At 33.4% G+C, this 26,089-nt stretch overlaps 1 protein-coding gene across 2 annotated transcripts in view; it reads left to right on the top strand.

Annotated features, from left to right (window-relative positions):
* Nachrbeta2 (nicotinic acetylcholine receptor beta2) overlaps positions 1-26,072 on the top strand; it is an 87,237-nt gene extending 61,165 nt beyond the window's left edge. The window contains exons 1-12 of one of the 2 annotated variants that reach the window (XM_071704375.1): positions 19,687-19,963; positions 20,909-21,060; positions 21,350-21,394; positions 21,487-21,596; positions 21,821-22,001; positions 22,629-22,785; positions 22,925-23,052; positions 23,310-23,485; positions 23,938-24,090; positions 24,158-24,270; positions 24,614-24,726; positions 24,862-26,072. In XM_071704375.1, coding sequence (XP_071560476.1) covers positions 19,912-19,963; positions 20,909-21,060; positions 21,350-21,394; positions 21,487-21,596; positions 21,821-22,001; positions 22,629-22,785; positions 22,925-23,052; positions 23,310-23,485; positions 23,938-24,090; positions 24,158-24,270; positions 24,614-24,726; positions 24,862-25,080 — 1,599 coding nt within the window. In that variant the 5' untranslated portion in view covers positions 19,687-19,911 and the 3' untranslated portion in view covers positions 25,081-26,072. Of the gene's footprint in view, positions 1-19,686; positions 19,964-20,908; positions 21,061-21,349; positions 21,395-21,486; positions 21,597-21,820; positions 22,002-22,628; positions 22,786-22,924; positions 23,053-23,309; positions 23,486-23,937; positions 24,091-24,157; positions 24,271-24,613; positions 24,727-24,861 lie in introns of those variants that run through there. The other variant, XM_071704376.1, reaches the window with a different exon arrangement.
* The last annotated feature ends 17 nt before the right edge of the window (positions 26,073-26,089 follow it).

Below are 26,089 nucleotides of genomic sequence, written 5' to 3'. Positions count from 1 at the left end.
TCGCTCATAATTTTTAATTTCTTTCTAATCTTTCTCGCGTATCAATATTTTCGCGTATGGTGTCGTGATTTTTCGAATTAACGATGTTGAAAGCACAAACACAAAATGTATCTGTAATAAATCATTAATCCAACCTGTCGAAACCTGCAACGTAGCTGTAGCGTGCCAATTCAAGTGTTGCAAATGAACTTAATATACTGTAAACAGAAAACAAAGCGTCCTTCCATCCCATATTGGCAGTACTTTTTGCCGTTCCTTTTTCTTTTCTAAAATTAAATTGCATTCTTTTTTTCATTTATAATAGCGGATTTATTCTACACGATGTATTTAAACGATATTGTACAAAGTCGAATCATATAAAAAACGCGGTTTATACATAGTTTTTGTCTTTAAATGGTATTTTTATCAGATTACAATGTTACACGATAAGCACTTTTTTTTTAAACAAGTATTTTATAACCAGTTCAGCCTAAGAAATTACAAGAATATTGACATTCAATAAATAAGTGTTAAACGTTCAATAATAATGTGTTTATTGCCGTAGGATTAAGAAACTCAGGATATGAATCTATGTAAGAGGCTTAATAGCTTACATATACATAAACCAAGCATTCTGTCTGCGGGTGACTCCATGTCACAGCTTCCTCGTAAGATAGGATGAGAAAGGTACTGACTGAGCCTTCTCCCCGAGGACGGAATCCTTGATTTAAACACGTTGTACAGTTGTACCGCTTTAGCTTAAATATGGCAGCAAATATCAGACAGTTATATCGCTTTAGTTTATAAATATGACAGCAAACATAAATAAGAATTTGTCATGGTTGCCGTCTCGTATCATTTCCTAATCCTAATACAACATTTTCGTAGCACGTGTGAAAACGAAGGAACAAATTTGCATCAAATATCGTGACGGAAACGTGTAATATAAACCGTGGAATGAATCATGAGACGCTCATATTCGACGATTTCTAATTAAAAGAAAATAAGAAACGAAGAAACGAGAGGTACCTACAAAGAGCGGCTGAGAAATAGCATTTCTATCGCGCGAAGCACTTCAGCGTCCCACTTTGATCGTACCCCGCGTTTTCCTTTGGCATGATAAGTCCACGGTGTTTCTCGTTTCACGGCGCGCGGGCGTAATAACCATTTGCCCGGTCTGTGGGCAACGCGTGTTTCGCTGGGCCAAACCAGCAACAAGGTTTTACAGCCAGTCCCGCGAGACGATGAAATTCCTCCGGCCTGTCTGCGCGTGCTTTTGCGGCCTTCGAAGAGCTGTAAAAAGCCATCCCGGGACCACGAGGTGCGATTTCTATTTGCGCCTGCAGCAAACTGCGGCAACACACCGCGAAACAGCGCGAGCTTTCCGGGAAGAAGGTATTTCTATGCTGCGGTAAGAATAAATTGTGATGACAAGACAATATCGATTACGATGAAATTTTGCATGCATTAAATGTGTAAATGTCACAGTTATGTATATCTCTAGTACATAACGGGCAAACAGAACACAACAAAAGCGAACGTGACTTTTATCAATATTTTAGAATTCATTTTATCTTTAATAATCTATCGCTTGCAACAATTCGATGACAAATATCTCGATAATCAAACTGGATTAAATGGATTATTCGTTTTTTTAAGGATAAGTTTACTCGAATGTAAAATTTACTCATCGTAAGAGATTACATTATCGGAAAGATCTAAAAAATATGTTTACAAAGCAATTTTAATTCTTTTTTAGATATCTTTATATAAATGAAAAAATATTAGATAAAGTCGCTTATATTTCGCCATCAATTCCTCGTATATTGACGTAAAATAATTTATTATTAGTCTATAATTAGTTAAAGTATATTAAATCAATTCTATCTCTCTTTTGTTTTATGAAATCTTTGATCGATTAATTCACAATCTTCTGGTAAAAAGATTTACAACTAATCGCTTCTATTTGCATGCATTACTTTCTATGCGCATACATTAGCGATTTCGCGATGCAGATTTGTGATGCAAACATCGTGTAGTTTCGCAATGCGCGTTGAAACGCGACGTGTTACGCGCATTTCTTCGCGAGCTGCAAAACGCGTAAATGACAAGAGAGCGACGGGCATTAATCTCTCATCCTTCCCAGCTGATGAAGTGGCAATTTCCTCCTGATAGTAGGAGGAAATAGGGTCTGCAGACCAGTTGATCAAACCCTGAACAGTAGCCTCCTACGCTGCGCCCTACTACCGACTCGGTTACCCAATGACTATACTGCATCCACCAATCGATGCTGCACTGTATGCACCTCGACTACCCTCCGGTTCCCTTCCATTCGGTATCAGGAACGTATTGCATGGACCGAGCTCTGAAACGATCTTCGTGGTACAATAATTAACGTCGCTTTAAAGTATGCGATTGTAACTCGAATCCTTTTAATAATACTGCTCTTCAAGAATATATTTTTTTCTAGAATTTCCTAAGTATAGGTACACGAAAAAAACTTATTCGCGCTAATCGCGTAAATTATATTCATTCTTATTTTGAAAAGCAAATAACATTGTAAATGTACCTAACATAAGACACAGAATAATATAACAAAACGCTTTTATAATTCTATCGAGCGATTATAATTCACACACATTACGTAATTACACTGAAGACGCAACGAAATTTTATTATTAAAGAATATTACGGGACTGTCGGTCAATTGCTGATCGGTCAATTGATTCATGAAATCGAGAAATCATGATGAAAAGTGTGAAGACCGTATCAACAATCAGTAACTTCCGCGATTGTTTGCAAGCCGTCTTATCTTTCCAGTTAATGAGTATCGCGACAACGCGTTCGGAGTGCGGAAATTTGGCTCCGGGGTTGCGGTCAAAAAGTTGCAACCAGCGCCGGACTGCACCGCTGGGGCTCGCCTACAGTCCGTCGCCCCGTAGTCAGTGACTACTACTGCGGGGGATTCATACCGCGGGTAGTAAATTACACCGTACACAGGAGTCGTGTGTACGTTCCGGTGCGCGCATTGAGCAACATTTTCCCGGGAGTGCATTTACAACGGATATTACATCGAACTGGCAGAAAAACGGGCACGTGTGCAGCGCGACTCGAGATTAAAAGCTATCGCTCGTCAGCGCCGATGAACTCGTTTTTTCGTCGGTCGTTCTCTCTCTCTCTCTCTCTCTCTCTCTCTCTCTCTCTATCTTTCCCCCCTCTCTCCCTGCTTTCGCATCTCTTCCTCTTTCGCCAAACGCATAGCTGCAAAATATACAGCATGGGAATATTGCCTATGTACTGCGCCATGCGGCGATTATGTACACGCCTGCCTGCGCCACCTCGAAGGAATGATCCATCTGTCGATTCCGATTCCTGTTTGGCCGGTGATTCATCGATTCATCGATCGATGTATACATACACAGTGTGCTTAATTAATTTCTCCGTTAGCCGCGATGCCTGATACGATTTGCATGATGTTTATTGCACGGGAATCTTATATTTACACTCGATGTGCTGCAGAAATATCGGTTCTTCTTCTAACAGTAACTTTTCTCATAAGCCACAGCGTTATAATTTATCATGAATGATGGACGCGTTATCAGAGAACTTAAAAAAATTTTTAATAAAATATTTAATAATAAAACACATTGAAGCACTCGCACCTCGAGAAATTGAGAGTTTATTACGCGTTTATTTTAGAGAGATATCATTTCGGAATATATATATGTTAGTACATATTTTATCAAATTAATTTTATTCAAGTATTAAAAGCAAAATAGTAGCTAATAATACGGAATTAATTAAGGATTAAATTAGTTTTTTTAGATATTTTTATAAAACTCTAGTAATTACTTCTTCATCGATTGACGTTCCGAAATATCGACGATGGAATATCGACTTTTAAATATTTGCATTCACTGGAGAGATATTAATCACGAATATACCATCCAGGAAAAATTATTAATGTCTGAATTTCCATATGATTTATTACGAGTACTGTTTTTTATTACCTTAACTCAAACGAAATCCTGGAAATATATTACATTACAGTTTGCTCACGATGTTTAGCACGTTAAAAAAAATTTGTTCCTCAGAGAAATGACAGAGTCACTGTATCAAAAATTTTTAACGAAGCTCTATGACGTTTCTTTTATCAAAGTTGATGCACGAGATGAGAATAAAGTGTGAATAAATTTTATATCGGTTTATCGCGTATCGTAGGCGTCAAAAGATTCGCAATACGGAATAATAATTTATATTTTACGTCGCATCTTAAATAATAACGTTGTTACATACACTGAGAAAAAAAAGCTGTTACTTCAATCAAAGTGCTATCACGGGGTGCCAAAAACATAAGTAGTTTATTCAATCGTATTATTATTAGACCCAATATCTGGATTATTAAACCAATAATTTAATTATTGGTTTAATAATCCAGATATTGGGTCTATAATTAAATTATTGGTTTAATAATCCAGATATTAGGTCTAATAATAATACAATTGAATAAACTACTTGTGTTTTTGGCACCCCGTGATAGCACTTTAATTGAAGCAACAGCTTTTTTTCTCAGTGTATATAGTAAACAAATCGTTCAACAGCTGGACACGCGACAAGCTCCTTTTCCGTGCTTTTAATAAAACAGGCGATAATAGGGACGTATTTACGGCGAGTGTACGTACGTACGTGCGGAATCTCTGACGAGCCACGGTCGTTTTTCTCACGAATGTAACTCTCCGCATCTCCACTTGCCGCGAAAGGACCGAGTCTAATACCGCCGCTGTTTGCCAGCGGCAAAAAGTATCAACGTCGGATACGTTGGAGCTCACGGGTCCGGGCGGGAAGACGGAGAATAAAAAGATCGCAATTAACGAGCGCGTCAGCGGCTGCGAAACCGACACCACCACCGCGGCCACGTCGCGAGGTAGAAATTTATCGCCGGTGCGGTTCTCTCCATTGAAAACGGAGCGAGCGGCGCACTCCAAGTCGCCACCGTGCCGCGCCGGCTACAACGGCTTCGACGCACTGCAAATGCTCTCCTCGTTACACAATTGCAAAGACGTTACAAGCTCGAAATTCCTCGACACTCGTACCGCCACGTGTAATTTACGATATTCCTCGTTTATATGATGGCAATTCATCTCTCTCTCTCACGCGCGCGCGCTGTCTCTCGTTCTCTTTCTCTACTAAAGCACTTCTCGCCATCATTACTTAAAAGATTTTTACACAAATGTAAAACTCTCAAAACTTAAGTCGCTTTGAGACTCGTATCGAGATACTCGAGATTAAAAATTAGAAAACTGCAAAGACGCTGCTCAGTGAAATTTTTGTCAAGATAAAGTAATTTTGAAATAAATTTGATTAAGATGTCACATGTATCACATGGACAGTTTGGTCCTTTTGAAACATCCTATGTATGTCGACCACTACCGCAATCGTAGTAGAACTGGCTATTCACCTCAAACGATTCGTAGTGTTTGGATGTCTGGAAGTCTGACCACACAAGTATATTTACTACTACTCGGACATTTACCTTTGTTCCGCCGGATACGCACCACAACTGCACGAGAGACTAATTCGCCACTCGATTACACTTGTGTTTCCTGATCACACAAGTACCTTATTTAGATATTCACGAGGCTGAGCAGGGATGTGTTACTGTAATATTTTCAAACTAAACAAAATAAACTTTATTTATATCAGTGCAATATGCAGTGGCATGCTGAACGTAACGGTAAAAGTACTCCAAACGGATTGACAGAGTGATTGTAAAACAATATAAAAATCACGAATGTTTAAAGCTGCAAGTATGTTACATTTTTTATATTAAATAAAATTCAGTAAAGTATTCAACTGATGTATTCACTGAAGTATTCAATAGATTTAATCTAACATTTCATCGATGTGTATATATAAGAACTCTAGGCAATTTATGTTGTTGATCATATATTTGTTGATTAATATTGCACGGTCGCTATAATGCAGATTATATTCGATGCAAATGTCTTTTCATGACTGCAAATTGTTTTACGAGCGAGCAAACAAGGTATCAGCTTTATTTCATGATTCACATAACGCGCGAGCCGCCTGTAACTCGTCCCAAGAGTGATGAAAGCGTCCGTTGATGAAACCGATAGTATGATTAATAATTTAGCCTGCCATCGATCCAGTATGCTAATACACTAAAGATTTATCGACTGCTGCGTGAATAAATTAAATTCGGATGATCCGGCCACGTTACATCGCGGACTCCTCTGCCATCTCGTTTGCATGGCACGACCATCTACGGAAATTGATATATAAATATACAAATGCGATATTTGATAAATATACCACGTCCTAGATGTTTATTTTCATATCTTTGAAAATATTATTTAAACGTTCTGCACAATTTGTCACAATAATCTCATAAACAACATTGAGATATTAATAAATATATAGTTTTTAACATATTAAGTGTCCCCAAATTTGTATATCATTTGTAGTAAGACTTCCTAGCTATTTTCGAGTTCGACGTTTTTGAGTTATAAGTCATGGAATTAAAGGTATTTCCATAAATTGATTTTAAAAGCCACTAATGTACAACAGAATATTAGTTTTTCATTAATTTTACACGTATTTTATTCACACAGAATATTAATTTAAAGAATTACCAAAATATTAAATATTATTTAACATGAAAATGTTTTAAATTATAGGAAAATATTATATTCTAGGAAAAATCAACTTGAAATTAATAAAAGCGTTTGCGCTGCACAGAACACGAGCATATATTTACAGATACCTTATATAAATTTTATTTACGTTATAAATTAAATTTTTCATATTTATTCACGTATAAATAAAAAATGCCTCACATTTATTTAATTCTTTTACTGAATTAATTTGTACATTATAAACATTAATCTACTTTTAAAAGTCAGGTTTTTTAAAATATATCCCGTACATATATTAATCGTACAATATATAAAGAGTCGAAGAAAGATTCTTATTAGGAATTTAACCATTTTAATCGGAGTAAAGATTAAGATCTTTGTTAGCGATATGTAGTAGTGCAGCTCTCATTGCGCACGATATATATAGTTATCCGATGTTCTATAAAACATTTTCATTTTCCTTAACAATCAATCATTGTTATATTGTATATCCGGTATCATTAATATCCAGAAGCGACTAAAGCCGAGTCAGACAGGTGACAGTACTGCAACCGGACGTTTGTTTTGCATGCGAACTTATTGTAACTGAATACTTCTGACAGACCGAACGACGTTCCCTCTGGAACGACCCGTCTGATTATTATTGTGAAGTTTCGCTTTCTCCATGGCTGCTTGATTTCTTCCGCGGCATTCATTAAAAGTAAAGGCTGGGAGCAAAAAAATCGCGCGCTCGACGCGGTTACTAATTACATACAAGATCCATTTATAATTTTATAACAAAGCTGAAAATATCAACAATATCAACGCGGAGAAGAGAAATACGTAATTGTTTAAACAACTGATTTTTAATCTATTTATTAAATCGTGATATTAATCTATGAAACTTCTAATTTAAAAAATTAGAAAAATCTTTTTTTTACTCTTCCCTTACCTTAATTCTTTAATAATGAAATAATTTTTGTGTTAAAAGAACTTTTCTTCCGATATTATCGTATTTTTATCACGTGCTTCCAGAAAAGTAAGACTAATTTCGGAAAGTAAAAATTTTTTACCTCTTTCCAGTGAAATGATTAACTGCATAAATTAACGCGGCAATCCATCAGATAATATCCTAGATAAAAAAATTATGTTAAGGGTTGACGGTTGAATAAAGGATGATTTATATTTTATGCATTGATTGAAAATAATTATTCACTTATTAAGCTTACAAATTTCGGTGAACAATTTTGCAATTACCGGTATCATCAACACTCAATGTTAGTGCCTATTTCGATTTCTCTTTATCAACGTGTATATCCATGCTGTTACACTAGATCAAACGTCTCCACACATTCTCTCTAAATATAGTTAAATCAGTAGTTCTCAGTGTTTCCATAAAAGAAAATTTATTGAGTTAACATTTACACGCTAAAGTTACATCATTTAGCTGTCTATGAATATAAGTCCTCTCTGCCAAACAATTAATATTACAGTAAAAATATTATCTCTTTGTTAAACTATGTTTGATCTCACGAATAAAAAACGGAATAGACTGTTTCATGTATGCTAAAAAATTGAGAGCTACTGACGGATAAAAAGGCTCAGGACATAACGGTGGCCGTCAGCACCGAACAAAGTTCGCTTTTGATGGTTAACACAAAGGACTCGCTCAGTATAGAATGTTTGACTAGGTTCATCATTGACAGCTTTCGCTAACGATTAGGTAAATGGTCTAGTCGAGGGCATCCGACGATTACTCTTTATTGATCTTTCCATATTGATTTAACTACCTTTTGTACAGATAAATTAGATGGTTAAAATACAGCTGATGTATGCAGTACGTATGTATGCAGTGCAATGCAGCGAAAATAGATCGCCTGTATTATTTACTTTAAGTGGTTTTCTCGCAATTTACATAAAATAATTATTGCATTTTTCTTGGATGTGTGTCCAAATAATATAATATGAAATATATTTATTATATTATATTGATTCTAATTTCATTTATTGCATATAAAATAAAGACATTTATAAATTTATTTGCTTAATTTTGATCGATTAAATTACAATTTTTGTCTATAATTTAATTTCTCATATACAAATTTTTCTTTCGCGTACAAAATTCTCCAAAATGCTTCAAATTTTTTAATTTTGAAAAATTAGGATTTAAATAGATCTAATTATTTTTTTATAAAATTTTTTTCTTGCAGTATTTTTTAATTCTATCATCGATTTATTATTGATGTTATTAATATCAATTTTGCACATCTAAAAGTTTTACACAATCTGATGTGACATATTCACAAAAATAAATTATAATGATTTTATTACTATAATTTTTGTATTGTTCGCTTAATTAATGCATTTTGGATTCTGTTTATCATAAACGGCATGCAAATGAGCGAAATGTAAATTCATAATACACTTATGCATGATCTTTACAAAAATGATAATACACTTAATATACAAAAGTGCTTTAATACAGCAGGCAACATCAGTGAAACTATGCTAACTCTACTAATATTACTAGAATACTCTCTCTAATACTAGAACCAATGATGGAAACAATTATAAAGAATGTCCAAGACCTCAAGTATATAAAGTTTCAATCTTCCCAAGGTGAAATCCAGCAAATCCGCTGGCATAAGTAGGATTTATGTTAGACAGAAGAAACGATGTCTGACACTGTAGCAAAAATGGAACAACCTAAAGATACTCTATTAGCGGGACAAGCAAACGTTATCAGTTCATAAAATCAACATTTACGATTAAAAAAAAAAAGATTTATTGAAAATAATTTTTTTTTTTATATTAACTGTATTTATACATAGAGAAAGAGAGAGAAAGAGAGAGAGAGAGAGAGAGAGAGAGAGAAGAGGGAGGAGAGAATTCTATTATCTTTTTAAACTTTATCTTACGAGATGCAACATGTGCCAAATAGTGCAGCGAAATCGAAGTTGCATTCAATGGACTTTTTGAAATACGTAACATCCAATCGGTGAAGTTCGCACAGATTTTAGAGTTTCCGATAGAGAGAAAGAGAGAGAGAGGGAGAGGGAGAGAGAGAGAGAGAGAGAGAGAGAGAGAGAGAGAGAGAGAGAGAGAGAGAGAGAGAGAGAGAGAGAGAGAGAGAGAGAGAGAGAGAGAAAAGCCACATTTCTGACTCAGATTTCTCCTTCCCAACTATCCATTAAGCAAACTTCTAATCGATTTCTCGGCTTATCGTTACAGCAGCCCATCGCTTTATCACTACTATGTCACCTCGAATAGTGAAACGTTTTTGGTCGTAACGAGATAGTACGACGACTTCGGCTGTGAAACAAATGTGATTGTTCCTGAAACTTGACGAGTAGTCAAGTCCAATCCTCATTTTCCACAAGCAAATATGACAAAAGTGTATATCGAAAGGAACTTTCTCGCTTATTTCATAATAAGATATTAGAAAGTAATTTCGCCATCACACAACACACACACACACACACAAATATGGAGCTAATAGAACGATTTACTCGATTTTTAGTGGCGCAGGTGCATTACCATGTCGTACTCGCACGCCGACCGACACGGAATTCAACGCGATCGGCACGGAGAGAAATTTATTCAACCACTAAATAACCATGATTAATTCTGATCACGTAAGCCAACTAGCAAGGCTCCAGCTTTACGTCGCGATCATAGTCGCTCTTATATCGTAGCCTAATCGCCATTCTCTCTGGGATCATTACTTAACCCACCTTTATCCATGATCGTAATCAGTTCTGTTTCATACAATTAATTCCCCGTTATATATAACCCGATCAATTTATCTAATAATCTCAGATTGCTAGAAACAATCGTACTTTCTCTATGGCATGTATAGTATAATACCGTTAATAATATAATAACAGTTTATCTTTAATTCCACCTTAAATTATCATTTTTTTTTTTAAATAAAACAACAGTATCATTATACTTTCAAAATTAAATACGTAATTAAGTAAATTTATCCCTCGTATCCAAAATTATTTTATTCGATTTCAATCTAATAATCAATTTTCCGTCACATTTAATAGTAATTTCTATAACAATCAACGCTATTAATGGTATTCAGTCATGAATAATTATTATCTAGTTATTATTACATTTAAATATCGAGAACACGATAAACGAGTTATTCATGGTACAAAGGTCTTGCAATTGAAACCAGTATTTTTGAATTATCTCATTATTCGAGTAAAAATTAATCTTAAATAATTAATATAAATAAAAATATATATCAGTAACAATCATAATTATTAAAGAATTATGTATTTAACTCGATACTCACTTTTATACATCACGCTTAAGCAATTTGCTAACAACTATCCATAACAATCAACGATATTAATTAGTAGTAAATTTTTTGCTATTAATATGTGTAAACAATAGAAACAATAAACAAGTTATTGCTGATGGAAGGAAGAAAGATAAAAGCTAGAAAAGGTGGTGTCACGCTCGCTCTAATCGTATCCCACAACTTTAGCCCCCGGGACGATTCTTTGCCGCGCGAGCGAGACAAAAGGGCGCGGTTGGGCCGCAAAAAAAGGCGAAACAGATTTATTTTTCTTCCAGCGGTCTCCTCCCCGCCCGCCATAGATCTTTCCCTTTTATCCAGCGTAGCATGCGCGGCCCCAAAACGCGGCGCGACTTTCCCGCAGCGTGGTATTTATAACTTCGACTCATTTTCCCTCATTGCGCAGAACAGCGGGATCCGGATAAATAATTGTTTTTGCCGAAAGTTTTATTGCGTTTCCCCGCGCGTGTGCGAGAGTGCTGTGCGGGTATACGTATAAAAGAACGAGCGAATAGGATTTATGGCTAAGAAGTTCGTACGGTTCTACATACTCGCGCACTCGTTGTTGCTCGATTGTTTGAGCTCTGTCGAAGTAATTGTCCGACAGTTCCGCAATCAGGATTCTTTCATAAGCACTCACAATCAGAAGTGATGGCTCAAACATATACACATTTTTTCTAAACACTGTTTAAAAGTCGATAAACCAAGGCATAAGCAGTTGCATTTTGAGAGTAAAATTTTTATTACGTATATGATAAAATGTCTTGTCCTGATTTGAACTTTTTAAATAGAATAAATGTATTGATTTCTAAATTTATTTTGTTAATGCAATCAATATCCGAACCCTATATACGCGTTCACTCCGCGGGATACTGACATTTTAAAGTATTATGAATAAAGTATTATGAACCGAGCAGCGACATCAGAATCAGTCTTTTTATGATTACAAATCCATTCTTTCTATGATTGCTTTAACCGATTCACATATCGATTTCGAAGACAGTTCTTTTGATGTAACGATTACTTGAATCGTCTTACAATTTTGAAGTTGAATACTCTTTTGCACAGTCCTATTCAATATCTAATTTATGCAAACGGCATTTGATTCTCAATTATTTTCAATAAAAATTTCTAGATTTAATCAAAATAATTGTGCTTCTTAATCAAATTATTTCAATTAATCGTATTGAACTTATCGTGATCATTTTATTTGATAGGCATTAACGAAAGTAAAATTTCATACATAAAAACTTCATGTTTGTATCTTTAAAATGAGAGTGAATGAAACATATCGAAAAATTAATTGTTTTTGCATCTAGAATTTTACTTAACATTCTTTCTGTTATTGTATTATCGGTATAAATGTATTGTACAATATAATACATTGGCAAACATATTTAAAATAATATCATTAATTTTGTGCCATACGAACTAGATTTGTGTTGTCACAATATCGACGCATTAAACCGTAATAATTATTTATCTTCCCATTAGCTGATACATCAGCGAGTTATAAGCTTAAAAATGCGGCACTCCGCTAATAGCAATTATCGAATGCAACGCGTTTCCCGCTCGATAACGGTATAAAGGGGTAAGAAACGAGAATGCAGAGAGAATGGGAAATTGAATGCAGCGGATAAAACCTTTCGCATTCGGGACACCTATTCGCGCGCGTTGTTATTCACGTAATATCCAAAAATACAATCGAATGTGATTTAAACGATCTTCGCTCCGTTAATTCCGAAAATCCGTGAATCAAAGTACGCGTCCTCGCAAATATCATAAAGGCCAAATCTCTATATTTTGACAAAAGCGCAAAAACGTTGCATTGCAATGACGATGATCGCGACACAATCGAGATATGAAAATAGAGACATGAAAATAGAAACAGAAATTTTACCTAAATCCTATTACACTATAATATTTTCATCTCCTGTCATCAAGCGTCCATTTCGTTGAGAAAATTTAACATTTCTTTAAACATATGTTAGATATTATATAAAGATGTTATATATATTACGTTTGTTAATTCTCGCTTAGAAATTCTTTGTACAACTTGGATTCGATTTTTCTTTTTTCTCAAGCAAAATTTTTTAACGTTTACTTTGATGAGCTTTGTAATTAACTTTTAAATTACAATCCTATTAAAGTAATGTTCGCTTGAAGTTAAATGAAGAATAAAGTTCTGTTATTCTGAAACTTAATTCGTTAAAACTACTACATATTTTTAATTACTTCCAACTCAAAAACTGGTTAGTATCTCGATATTTATTTAATAATTTTCTCTCTCTCGCTCTTTGATTTATTTTTATATTTTATACATTTTTTAAATTTTACATACAGTAGAACCTCGATTATCCGAGGTAATGCGGACCGAGCATACATCGGATAATCGAAAACTCGGATAATCCGGAAGAATATAGTAAAGACTATTAACATTAAAAATATATAGATATTTATTCAAAACATACATAATTTTACATAGTAGAACATATCGTTCATTTATATCGCTCATAAATAATACCATAATCCTCAATTTTTTGATAACATAAAGTCATTAATACGGGATTGCTTTAATTGTATGTATTTTATATATTTCCTGGATACAAACATGAATCTCAAATTATATATGTACTTATACATTTTAACGTATAAATAACAAAATAGAAAATATTTATATGCAATTAGATAAAACAACCATTTCTTACAATTAGACTAAAAAAAATTTCACAATGCTTGACCAAAAAGTGCATTCGTATGTACATTATAGCGAGAAAAGCAAATGGTGACAAGAATCGAATATCAGTATGCATGGAGTATCGAGGCACCTAATGCCGTAATATCGCCGATAATATCCAATAGTAAACTCCACATTCCATCTGGCCGGTCACAGTCGCGACATTAAACATTTTTAGCATATACTTAAAAACCCTACTGTGTTCTGCTTTTCCTTCGATTCTCGCGGGAACTCGGGATTATTCGTGGACTAACAATATTTTCAGAAGCGAAATAAAAAATTAGTTCGGTTAGAGAAAAGATATAATTAATGACAAACGCGCGCGGATGGATTCCGCGCAAGATCGCGAAAAAGAAGACTTGTTTATGTCGTTCGCATTTGGGTGCGTGTTACTGTTAGGGATTATAAATTGTTCGGCCCGCGTTCTTTTCAAAGGATCGTCCATCCGCCTGGTGCGCGCCCCGCACAACAACAGCCCTCACAAGCTTCCCTACCCTTGTCCATGCCGTGGTGCACTCTCGCCCAGATCGCGGTAATGAACGCGTTCTGCAGTTTGCACTCGGCGCGAGTCCGCCATTATTGCATTGCTCGAGCTAAATAAATTATTCCGCCCGGGCTTTTGTGTGCGCCCACACGTGCGCGCGAGGTGTTGCGAGTCGGTTGTCCCCGACAGCGGATAGAAGAGCACACGCTCGTCGATCGGTGGAACATTCGCCGACTGTGAAAATTGCTAATGTATTGTGCGCGAAATAACGCGAGTTCGTCGGAATGATTGTTCGTGCTGATCCATTATACGCGGGAAAATGTTTAATCGGAGTAGGATACCCCTGGATACCTCCCGAATGAGATAAAAGTTACAGGCGAGAGAGAGTTATATCGATGTATACATATGTATAATGAAACGAATCGACAATTGCTTGTGTTTTCAAAAATCAGATGTGCTCGAGATATGTAAAATTATCCACTATTGATTTTTTACTTACATATGTAGAATTTATATAACTATAATAAAATAAAATTATGTAATTATTAATAAAATTAAAATTATATAATTTATATAACTTTAATATATATATATATATATAATAAAGTTTACATTGTGCGACGAAGATGTATAATAAAACGACAGATCATGCCATCGTTTATGATAATTTAAATTATGTCAATCCCGCAGTGTTAATTTTATTTTTATTTAAGTTTCTATATTTTTATATTTAAAAAATAATTTAGATGATAAACTTAGGTGTAACGGTCCGTACATACACGGTATGGCTGTGGTGGTATATATAATAGTATAGATAATAGCAGTATCGCGCACGCTGCATAACTCAGCAAGATATTGGATATACTCTATTATCATAGTAAACCTCTGTTCCTCAACAGCCCTTATGATGACGTAATTATCTTTAGTAATTAAAGTACACATATACTTTAGGCGGTTATTGGCTCTTTAGAGACAAGCCGCGGGAAAATTATGGAAATTGTAAGCAAACACGCTTTTATTTCTCGATCGATTATTATGGATTATTATCCATTAACGGCGCTGCATGTTCGCGATAGATTAATCTAGTTAACATATTTCATTTCAATGCACTGCATTGGATTAATTATATTACTTTTGACATATTGAGTTGATGCACAAATAAATTCCGCTATACATAATTACTGAATCACTTTTTCTGAGAAACCACACGGAGAGAATTTTTTGTTATATTTTACCTTTAAATTCACTTACTTGGGACAACTTGGCAACCAAGGAATTTTTAAAATATACAAAAGACATTTTACAAACAACGTGATAAAAATTACCAAGCAGATTGGTAAATTTTGAAAAATTATTGAAATTTCCTAGATATATTTTAGTAAAATTAATCAAACATATTTTATATTTTAATCTTTAATGTAATAAATATTAGTATTTTTTATTATGGTAGATATTAATCAGAATAGCTCGCATAAAATTCTTGGTGGTACATGTTGTCCCACAACTACCATGATTTCAGGGTAAATTTTGAGAGAAAATTCTCTCCGTGCAGTATTACCTACAGTATTTAATTATTCTATCTGTTGCAAATAGTAAATGGGCTCGAATTAATATTTCACGCATAGTGTCATCCGATATTTATGGCTAACTTTAATGATTAACTAAATTCTCTGATTAATCCGAAAATATCAACGCAGGTCATCATCTGTCCCCGGAAAAAAATTTTTCATGTATAATTATATATAGGCTATATATAGGGTATCCACATATATATATTTTCTTTCTCTTGTATAATATCTCCGTATGTATAGAAAAAAAAATAATAAAAAGAATAATTAAAAAATAATTAAGAGGGTATCATTTACGAATCAGTACTTATACTGTTACAACGTTTTTGAATATAAAAATTAAATGTTAAGTAAAACGGAACTTATTTATAAATTAATCCAATATGTACATTCTAGTAAACTTTACTATTTATATTACCTATATTAGTTATACATATATATTAACGCTTGACTAACTCTCGAGTTCTCTTTTTTTCTGTATGTTTAATTATCTCTTAGATCTAGAACATATATATTGGCAAAATTTGTTGCGTGAAATAAACCATTAATGCTAGTACCTAACGTTAGTATATAGCAATACTGACGAATTAACCCACGTCGATCGTAGATTAACGTTAAACGTTCTGGATCGCCGGTGATCCGGCAAAATGCAGAAATTATAAAAGCGAACCGGAGTGCACGCGATCCATCGATCGCGTCCAGAAGTGTCATTACTCAGAGTGGCAGTGTCCGTTGGTCGCGATACACGACCGATAGATAAAAGAAACCGTGATGGAATGGCTGGTGCTGCTGCTGCTACTGCTTCTGCTACGACTATGCTTCCCGTGCGCGACAGAGAAGGGAACAGACAGCGGAGGGTAGTAAGTGGGCTAGTAAGTTTCACGATAACAGTTATAAATGACCCTCTCGAAGCACGGCGCCGCAGGACTCTCAACTACGTGCCAGACACTGGCCCCTGCCTAATACAGGCGACGTCACACGGATATAGCCGTAAAAGGCACTAAACAAACATACGCTAAGTGCCTCGGCCCGGCGTACGTGTGTGTTTACGTATCCTTGATCGATAATCGCGCCCGTCGATCGCACGTCCCCGTCATGACCGGTCCACCGCCGCGACTTCGAGGAACGTCACTTTTTTTGCGACGTTGTTTCATATAAGATCCTGGTCGTAAATTTTCTCGACCATCAAATTAATATTGTACACATAGTGTCATCCACTATTCGTGATTAACTTTAACTTAATTCTTTGATTAATCCGAAAGTATCAATGAAGGTCATCTGTCCTCGGAAAAATTTTTTTCTATATAATTATATATGTATAAAATATGTCCATATATTTTCTTTCTCATGTATAATCTCTGTCCATATATAATTATATTTTATATATGATTATTACATTTATAAATGATTATACATGAGGTTTTTCTCATTTCCTTAAACTTTACTTTTTGATAAAAAAAAAACAATGTAAAAATTATTTTTTAATTCTTTTTCTTTGTATACGAACAAAGATTATACAAGAGAAAGAAAACATATATAGACATATTTTTATATATAATTTTGTATTAAAAATCCGGATTGTCATATTGTAATTTTTAATATTATATATTTCTGTAATATTTGCATATAAAAATTTTCCAGCAAAATTTACTTGAAATTATTGTAATTAGAAGATAAAATTTGAATTAAATATTTGTACAAAGAAACATAATTTTAATATAAGAAATGTTTATATTATCTTTTTTTAAATACTTTCGCATAAGTAAAGTAACGTTGCAAAATACTTCATTTGGTATTCTAACACGGTTGTAATGTGTTGGAATAATAGCTAGTACTCTAATTCTCGTAAAATATTTATATAAAATTCTTCCAAGAAAAATTGTATGAATATTCTTCTTTTTTACTAGAAAAATATCTTTATAAACTTTAAAGAAATATTATCATAGAAACCAATATTGGTCAAGCATACTTGTTGGATAATATATTGCTTATAAATTACGGTCAAAGCTGCATATAATGCAGAAACTATAATGAGAGTATCACGCACACATACATATACGCGTCCATATACGTATTTGCAGAAGTGAGGAAGAACCTTCCTTGCTCGTTTTAACAATGGCGTAAGTAGATGAGCAAGTACCTGAAGCATTAAAGTACTTTTATCCTATCTCAACATCTGTGTCCATCCTCTTCTTCTTCCTCCTCCTCCTCCTCGAAAACGCACATGTAATTCAAATTTATTGCCATCAAAGAATCACGATTTTAATAAACAAATATTACATGTACGTAATATTATACATGAATATTAGGACAAATGAGTTAATTTTGCGTCCTCCAAGAGCCTCTTACGTCAGTAATGTCAAACATATCCGTTGATCGGTCAGTTTTGGATACACAGAAGAGCCTTCCAGACAGCATGGCGTCCGAGGACACCACTACATTATGCACCACTTAAGATAGATGTTGCGCCATAATTGCACCCTCCTTTGGAGGAAATACGGCGCGTTATTCGGCGGTATTATGAACACAAATCTGCGTCGACCCTGCGGAATGTTAAACGAAAGTCGCATCTCAACTGGAAGGATCCTCGTTTTCGAGAACGATTTGCCCCGCGGTTCCTCCGAATGGGGACGTTCCCCGACAGGTAGCTTTTAAGGAATTTATCCAGCCGGACATTAAACGGCGCGGATCTTGATAAATTCAAATGGATTTCTCATGTCCGATTCACTTGGCGTGCGACTTTCGGCGCGATTTGGCAATGTTACCCGATGCCACAAATCGATTTATTTCACGCTAATCGTCGGTTCTGCGGACGTTTACGTTTCGTGACATATTTCCATATTAGTGCAAGCAGTATGGTCGAGCGAACAGGAGTACGAAGAGAGGGATATGACCGCAAGGCACAAGGCATCACTTACTCCACACGTGCATCGGTATTTCATCGTTAAGGGAGATTCATTTGAGAATCGATATCAACATTATTTTTCTCAGTGACAGTTAAATATACATGTTCGATGTTTCACACCTATCAAAATACCTTTCCTCCATCGCATGATTAATTTGAAAACGAGTTATTAGCAAAAATGTCGAGTGTTAAATATCTCTATAACTAATCTTTAAATATTACAAGTTTGCAAAGTTTGTTTGAAATTTAACGAAGATTACAATTTTAATAATTATTTATGTTTTTAAAACTTAATTTCCATAAAATTTTTTTATTTTTAATTTGTTGTAAAAAATGTCAATACTAAATTACATTACATAAAATTGTTATTTGATTATTATTAATATTATTACTTAATATTTATCTTTAAAAAAAATTTAGATAAGTAAATGATACTTTAAGTAGAAATGATACTACATTTTAATTAAACTTTCTAGTTATATATATTTAAGTACTTTTCTAAAGCATACCAATAAAGGTCTCTGAAAAGATACTGTTCTCTTTCATTCCGTGAATCAATAAACGAAATTCTACAAACGATAGAGAGATATAAAATGTAATATTATTTTATCGAAGTCACTTTTTATTATCATAAACACGCCATAAATAAATCCCAATATTTATTTATGACGATGGAAAAATGGCGATTGATGTAAAATTCTTTTTCGCAAACTCATAGCATCGGAAATCGAACTCGCCGAAATTATGTGGGCTTCAATTCTTGACGTAAAAGCTCTCTCTCCCCTTCCCCTCTCTCTCTTTTTCTCTCTCTCTCTCTCTCTCTCTCTCTCTCTCTCTCTCTCTCTCTCTCTCTCTCTCTCTCTCTCTCTCTCTCTCTCTCTCTCTCTCTCTCTCTCTCTCTCTTTCTCTCTCAATGGAATGCATTTCGGGCTCGCGATCTCCTCGATTTCCGCGTTTTCGTCTTCGTATATAAAGCGCGCAGATGCAGGCAGGCGCGAACCACCCCTGCACGCCAGTAGAACAAGTCGCGCCCTGAGCAGACGGCGCGAGCGTCATGGCGACGAGTTGGGATATCGATCGTGGACCAGTGGGATGCTGGCCGCCCCAACGTTTCGCCGATCGCGCGCCACCGTTCAGCACGCTAAGTGTTTTGTTATCCTGCCTTCTCGGCTTTTTTTACACCTCTTACCTAAAACTACCGCTAAGATACATGTGCCAAAGGGTGAGAGCCTGCCGTAGAGAGTGCTCGCGAGTGTCCTACCTTTGCACGCATTTGTAAACAGCGCCGAAAATGCGGACAACGGTGCTCACAGTTTTGCTCAATGTCGTCAGTATCGCTTATGGTAAGCTCGTTTGGCTACTATCAGATGAAATAATCCATCAGATCCATCGACAGAACGAATAATCGTATAAAGAACAATAATTCTTATCCTGTTAATTAGAGCGAGTGATTATTAGATTGACAGTGAGAGTGATTACTATTATAGTCTTTCATTTATAAATATGGGAAAATTATATAAATGTTTTATGTATCTTTATATTATTACATTGGACAATTATAACATTTTATTAGTGAGAAAGAAATTAGCGTGTCTAGATAAATATTTTAAGCATATTTCGTTAAAAATTATTAAAGAAAATAAATATTTCTTAACACACACACACACACACAAATACAAATTTTAACTAGAACCAAAGAGGGGGTTATTTTAGGGAGAATATTAAACTCCGAAATTTTTATTTTCTAAAAACATAAAAAACACTTATTAACGTATTAATTCTATTGTAAAAACGCATTTTATTTCCATTTCATTTTCTTGCTACTTTTTCTATTGATATATGCTTTTACTCTATATATGTTTTTATTACCTTTTTTATTTCTATTATGTAAATGCGAAAGAAGAAGTCTGAGATAGAGAGTCTTTCATTTATGAATAAGTAATTATATTTAAAAATAAGAATAAAATATACATATGTTTAGAATCAATTTTTTATGTTTTTCCAAAAGAAATTTTAAATTGAGCGATTTAGTTACCAAAACAAGATGTGAAATAATCTAAGTCACTTTACATTATTTCGTAATCAAGTACAATTATGAAACAATCTGTGTATTTCCGATAATATAAGTCTAAGATTTATTAACTCTAAGATTTAGTCTCTTGATTAAGCCAAATTTTAGTTTTTACATAATTATATAATACAACTTATTATTTTAACACAAATATTATTTCAAAGAACAAAAGAAATAGATGTTAAAACGATATATTAATAAATATTCTTTTACGCAGGAAACAGAGTTGTTTTCGAAGCGAATCCTGATACGAAGAGACTCTACGACGATTTACTGTCCAATTATAATAGATTGATACGTCCTGTGATTAATAATACTGAGACTCTAACGGTTTGGCTGGGATTAAAGCTGTCGCAATTGATAGAAATGGTATACAGATTGATATAACTGCTATGCTAGTATTTTAGAACTCAGCACTATATTTTGCTATAATTTTATTTAATTTTTAATTTTATTTACTTTACTATTTATATTACATTTATATTATAAATAAAACTTATTTACATATATAAGTATAATATACAACTTTTAATATTATATTTTATAATTTTGTATAATATAATATTATATATTATTAATTTTATAATATATATAACTTTCTATTTATATTATATTTAAGAAGTTTGTGAAAGTTAATAACTAACGCTTGACTTTGCAGAATCTAAAGAACCAAGTGATGACGACCAACGTCTGGGTAGAGCAGGTCAGTGTATATTAGCTTGTTTCACTTACGCAGTAGTAACCGAGCGTTGTAGTCAGACAATCAGCAAACTAATATCTGTTCATTTCTTGCAGAAATGGTTTGACTATAAATTACAGTGGGATCCACAAGAGTATGGTGGTATAGATATGTTATACGTGCCTTCCGAGAACATATGGCTTCCGGATATCGTTCTATACAACAAGTAAATTGCAAAAGATTTTTTAATAGAATCAAATGAAAATAAAATCTCTATGTCGAAGGATTTTCAAATAAAAGTACAAGAACTTATTCGTTATCGTTGAAATTCTATGAAAATTCGAGAAAACAGATATTTATTTAATAAATATCAATTTAAAATGAGTTAAAAAATGAGACGCTATAAAAAACAATTTTTAAATTAATCTTCTTTCTCATTTTGTTACACAGTGCAGATGGAAATTATGAGGTAACGTTAATGACGAAGGCCACTTTGAAATACACTGGTGAAGTATTCTGGAAACCACCGGCTATTTATAAGTCGTCCTGTGAGATCAACGTGGAATATTTCCCGTTCGATGAGCAATCGTGTATTATGAAATTCGGCTCGTGGACTTACAATGGCGCTCAGGTTATAACAATGTATATTTGTGTATATAAGCTATGCAGAATATCCTAGAACAACCGAACTCTCTCAATCAAAGATTCTTTGATCAGTCTAAAATAAAATTTCTCTTGAAATGAAAGTATCGAAGCTTCAAGTAATTAGGTGTGTTGATAATAGAGTTTTCATCAAACAAACTTTATTGGGGTAAAAATGACAAAATCATATTCTAATCTAAAGTAGATTTTACTTCACCAGAGTTAAAATTAAACAGTAATGAAACGTAAGATTGGAAAAGTTTAACTAAATGTAAGATAACTTCAAGCAAGTTCGAGATAAAAATCTCTATTTAAAAAACATCTTACGATTTTATATCTTATAAATTCGTTTTTTTAAATAATTTATTTATGTAATTCTAATTTAATTATAATTTATATTCTTAAGTAATTATTTCAATGATTTTTTTTCTAAATGTATAAGTAGATGTACCAATTTTGATTTTATTTCTGTTCATAATTTTCTATTTCGTTTTTTATTATATGTAATATTATAATAAATAAAAGTTTTAATCACTATGTAAGTTTCTTGTAACTTTCGATTATATAGCTTTGGTCTTGACGTTTTTCAAAAATTTGTAAGGTTCTTTTCCCGCAGGTAGATCTGAAGCACATGAAGCAGGAGCCTGGTAGCAATATTGTTGCGATCGGCATAGACCTCACCGATTTTTATCTATCCGTGGAATGGGATATCCTGGAAGTACCAGCAGCACGCAACGAAGAATATTATCCATGCTGTGAGGAACCTTATTCAGGTAAGATTTAATAAAATTTTAAATTTTGTATAAAGTGTAAAAACAATTCACTTGCTTATGCCATTTGTTGTTGAAGCAATTTAAAATTATTTTGTCTAGAAGCTAAATCTGGATAATCATAATTATCGCTTAATTTCAGATATCACATTCAATATTACAATGAGAAGAAAAACTCTATTTTATACTGTTAATCTTATCATCCCCTGCGTTGGCATCACATTTTTAACGGTGCTGGTTTTTTATCTACCCAGTGATTCCGGTGAAAAAGTAGGTACATTATTTGAGGAGCCATTAAGGGGTTTATACATTATACATTACATGCTATTATATATACATTTTGTTATGGGAAAATTTTTTCCTTAATTCTTAATCGTAATATTTGTTAACGCATTTCGGTCCATATATCACAAATATGGAAACGTCACCTCAACGAAATAGTCATAAATTCGACAGTATAGAAAATACTTAATTATATTTTAACCATCACAAAATATATTTGTTATTACTTCGCATTTTTTGTGCAGGTATCATTATGCTCTTCCATCCTTCTCTCATTGACGGTGTTCTTCTTGCTCTTAGCCGAGATTATTCCGCCAACGTCATTAGCTGTACCTTTGCTTGGAAAATATCTGTTGTTCACCATGATTTTAGTTACCCTGTCTATTTGGATCACCGTCTGCGTCTTAAACGTACACTTCCGGTAGGTCGTAATGTATTTTACATATTTTAGAAACATCAATTGATTTGCACTTCTGTTTCACAAATACTATCTATACATGATCTAACTTGGAAATGAATGTCTGGAAAATATTTTAAGTGAAAAAAGTATCTATTTACATATAAATGTGATTAAGAAAATAAATAAGATGTATTTAATTTATTTATTAATTTTAATATCTCAGGTGGGGGTAAACATTTTATTAAAGATTATATATATATATATATATATATAGATAAAAAATTACTTTAGAGTTTTAGAGAAATACACACGATTTTCCCGTAATTTTCCAATCAGAATTAAGTTTTCTAATCTGAATTTTATTGGGCTCAATGATTTTCCTATCGCAGAAATAACAGTTGCGCAAATTAATTAATATTTATTATATTAGCCTTTAGTGAATAAAATCGAACATCGAATTATTCTTGTCGTAGATCTCCTTCCACGCATAATATGTCGCCATGGGTAAGACATATGTTTCTGAATTGGATGCCGAGAGTATTGATGATGCGTCGCACGCCGTATTCTACACCAGAATACGATGACGCTTATATGGATAGTGCATACACAAATGAAATAGATTACAGGTAATGCCAGTTCTTTTTCTTTGTTAAAGATATTTAATCTTTTAACACTTGGAATTTTTCATGACAGTGTAAGTGATTATCCTTTGGAACTGAAAGGAAGCCCCGACGCGTTCGAAAGTGTTACTTCAACATATAAAAGTATTAGAGATGACGATGCACGACACGTACCGCATGCATCAGGTAATACTTCTGTTATTTGTTAGAAAATGATCTCTATCCCTTAATTCTTGTGCGTATTTTTTCATAATGTTTGTCCTGGCGATATTCAATGGATAATTAATTCTTCGAAATAAGAAATCTTATTTATGAATAAGAAATCACTCAATTTGTTTATTATACACAATCATACATTACTGCAATATAGTAAAAACGTACATATAGTATATACACGTATATTATAAATCTGCATCAGTAAAATAATAATCGAACACCCTAAATCTGTTGAATACGATGTTGAGTATAAAAAGAAAAAATTAAGATTAATCTTATAAAATATATTGACTAACAATAAATATTATTTCAGTTACTGACAGCGAAAACATTATGCCAAAACATTTATCCCCAGATGTCATATCAGCTCTCAAAGGTGTACGTTTCATTGCTCAACATATAAAAGATGCAGATAAAGATAATGAGGTAAATCACACCTTCTAATATACTCATTTTTATATTTTTCTACGCACTTTCTCGTAATATAATAATTATCTATCAAGAATCTTAACAATATTGAATTTGATCACTTATATTAGAAATATTCATTCGTTCTCGTAGGTAATAGAAGATTGGAAATTCGTAGCTATGGTTTTGGACAGATTCTTTCTTTGGGTATTTACATTTGCGTGTATCGGTGGCACGTTAAGCATAATATGTCAAGCACCTAGTCTGTACGACACGCGAGAACCTGTGGACGAAAAACATACTAGTATATCAATACGCAATTATATGTATCCACCACCGGGACACAATGGGAGTTTGATGAATGAGGAATAACTACCATGGCACGTATAAAGTAATTCGCGTGTAAAGAGCAATGGTGTGTTATGTCGTACGTATTCCATTAAACACGTTCGATACCTTCCCTCTATATTTCTCTCCTCAAAGAATTTATACTTTCCCATATAATTCATCCACGAAAATAATTTTTCAATCTCTTAAAATGCTTCTTACTAAGTAAACATGGTTATTGGTTAATATATTGTCAGACATCAGCAGGGTATTCACTCGATTAGCACAAGAGGAAATTAATAATATCAATTGAAAAGCAGGAACTTTCCGGTGTAATCACTCAATAATTATGTATTCTTTTTCATTTACAATCTTAAATATCATATAAAAATTATAAGATTACACTATAGTTTACGCAAGTAGATCTGTTCTTTGTACCTGCATTATGTTACATTTTCTGCACTCGAAATAATATATGTATAATTGAGCGTTAAAAATAAAAAAATATAAGTCAAAAATATAGAGTTCGGCGATAAAGAACAGATCTATTTATTAAAGTTACAATCCCTTAGAGGTACATTACATTATAACACATTAAAATTGCGCGAATTTTTCTTCGCATTATACGTCAAAATATATTAATTTTTTCAGACATACAATTTTTAAAATATTTAAGTAGAAGTAAATCTTGATCAATTATAATTTATATGTTTATTAATATAAGACAGATATAAATTAATTATGTTTATTTAATAACGTAGACGTCAAGTAGGTAATTAAAAAGTTTTCGATAAATTTAACTACTTATGTATATACTATTGCAAATGGTGATACGCAAGAAACGGATTTATTTTGACATATAATGTAAGAAAAAAATTTACATGATTTTTTTCGCTTGATACCATAATTCAATATAACTGCAATATGAGACCAAGTAATTTTAACCCTCATTAAAATAAGCATTATTAAACGTATCTTTCATGTGTTGAACTTATGTAACAAACGTAACGAAAATTAAATGAAAAATAAAATATGAATTTGGTAGTTTGTATAC

Source organism: Temnothorax nylanderi, unplaced genomic scaffold (genome assembly GCF_030848795.1).
Source record: "Temnothorax nylanderi isolate EJ_2023f unplaced genomic scaffold, tnyl_v1.0 TNYL_tig0041_pilon, whole genome shotgun sequence".
Classification (NCBI taxonomy): Eukaryota; Metazoa; Arthropoda; class Insecta; order Hymenoptera; family Formicidae; genus Temnothorax; species Temnothorax nylanderi.
The sequence above is the reverse complement of the archived record's forward strand: the minus strand, read 5'-3'. Positions and strand labels throughout refer to the sequence as shown.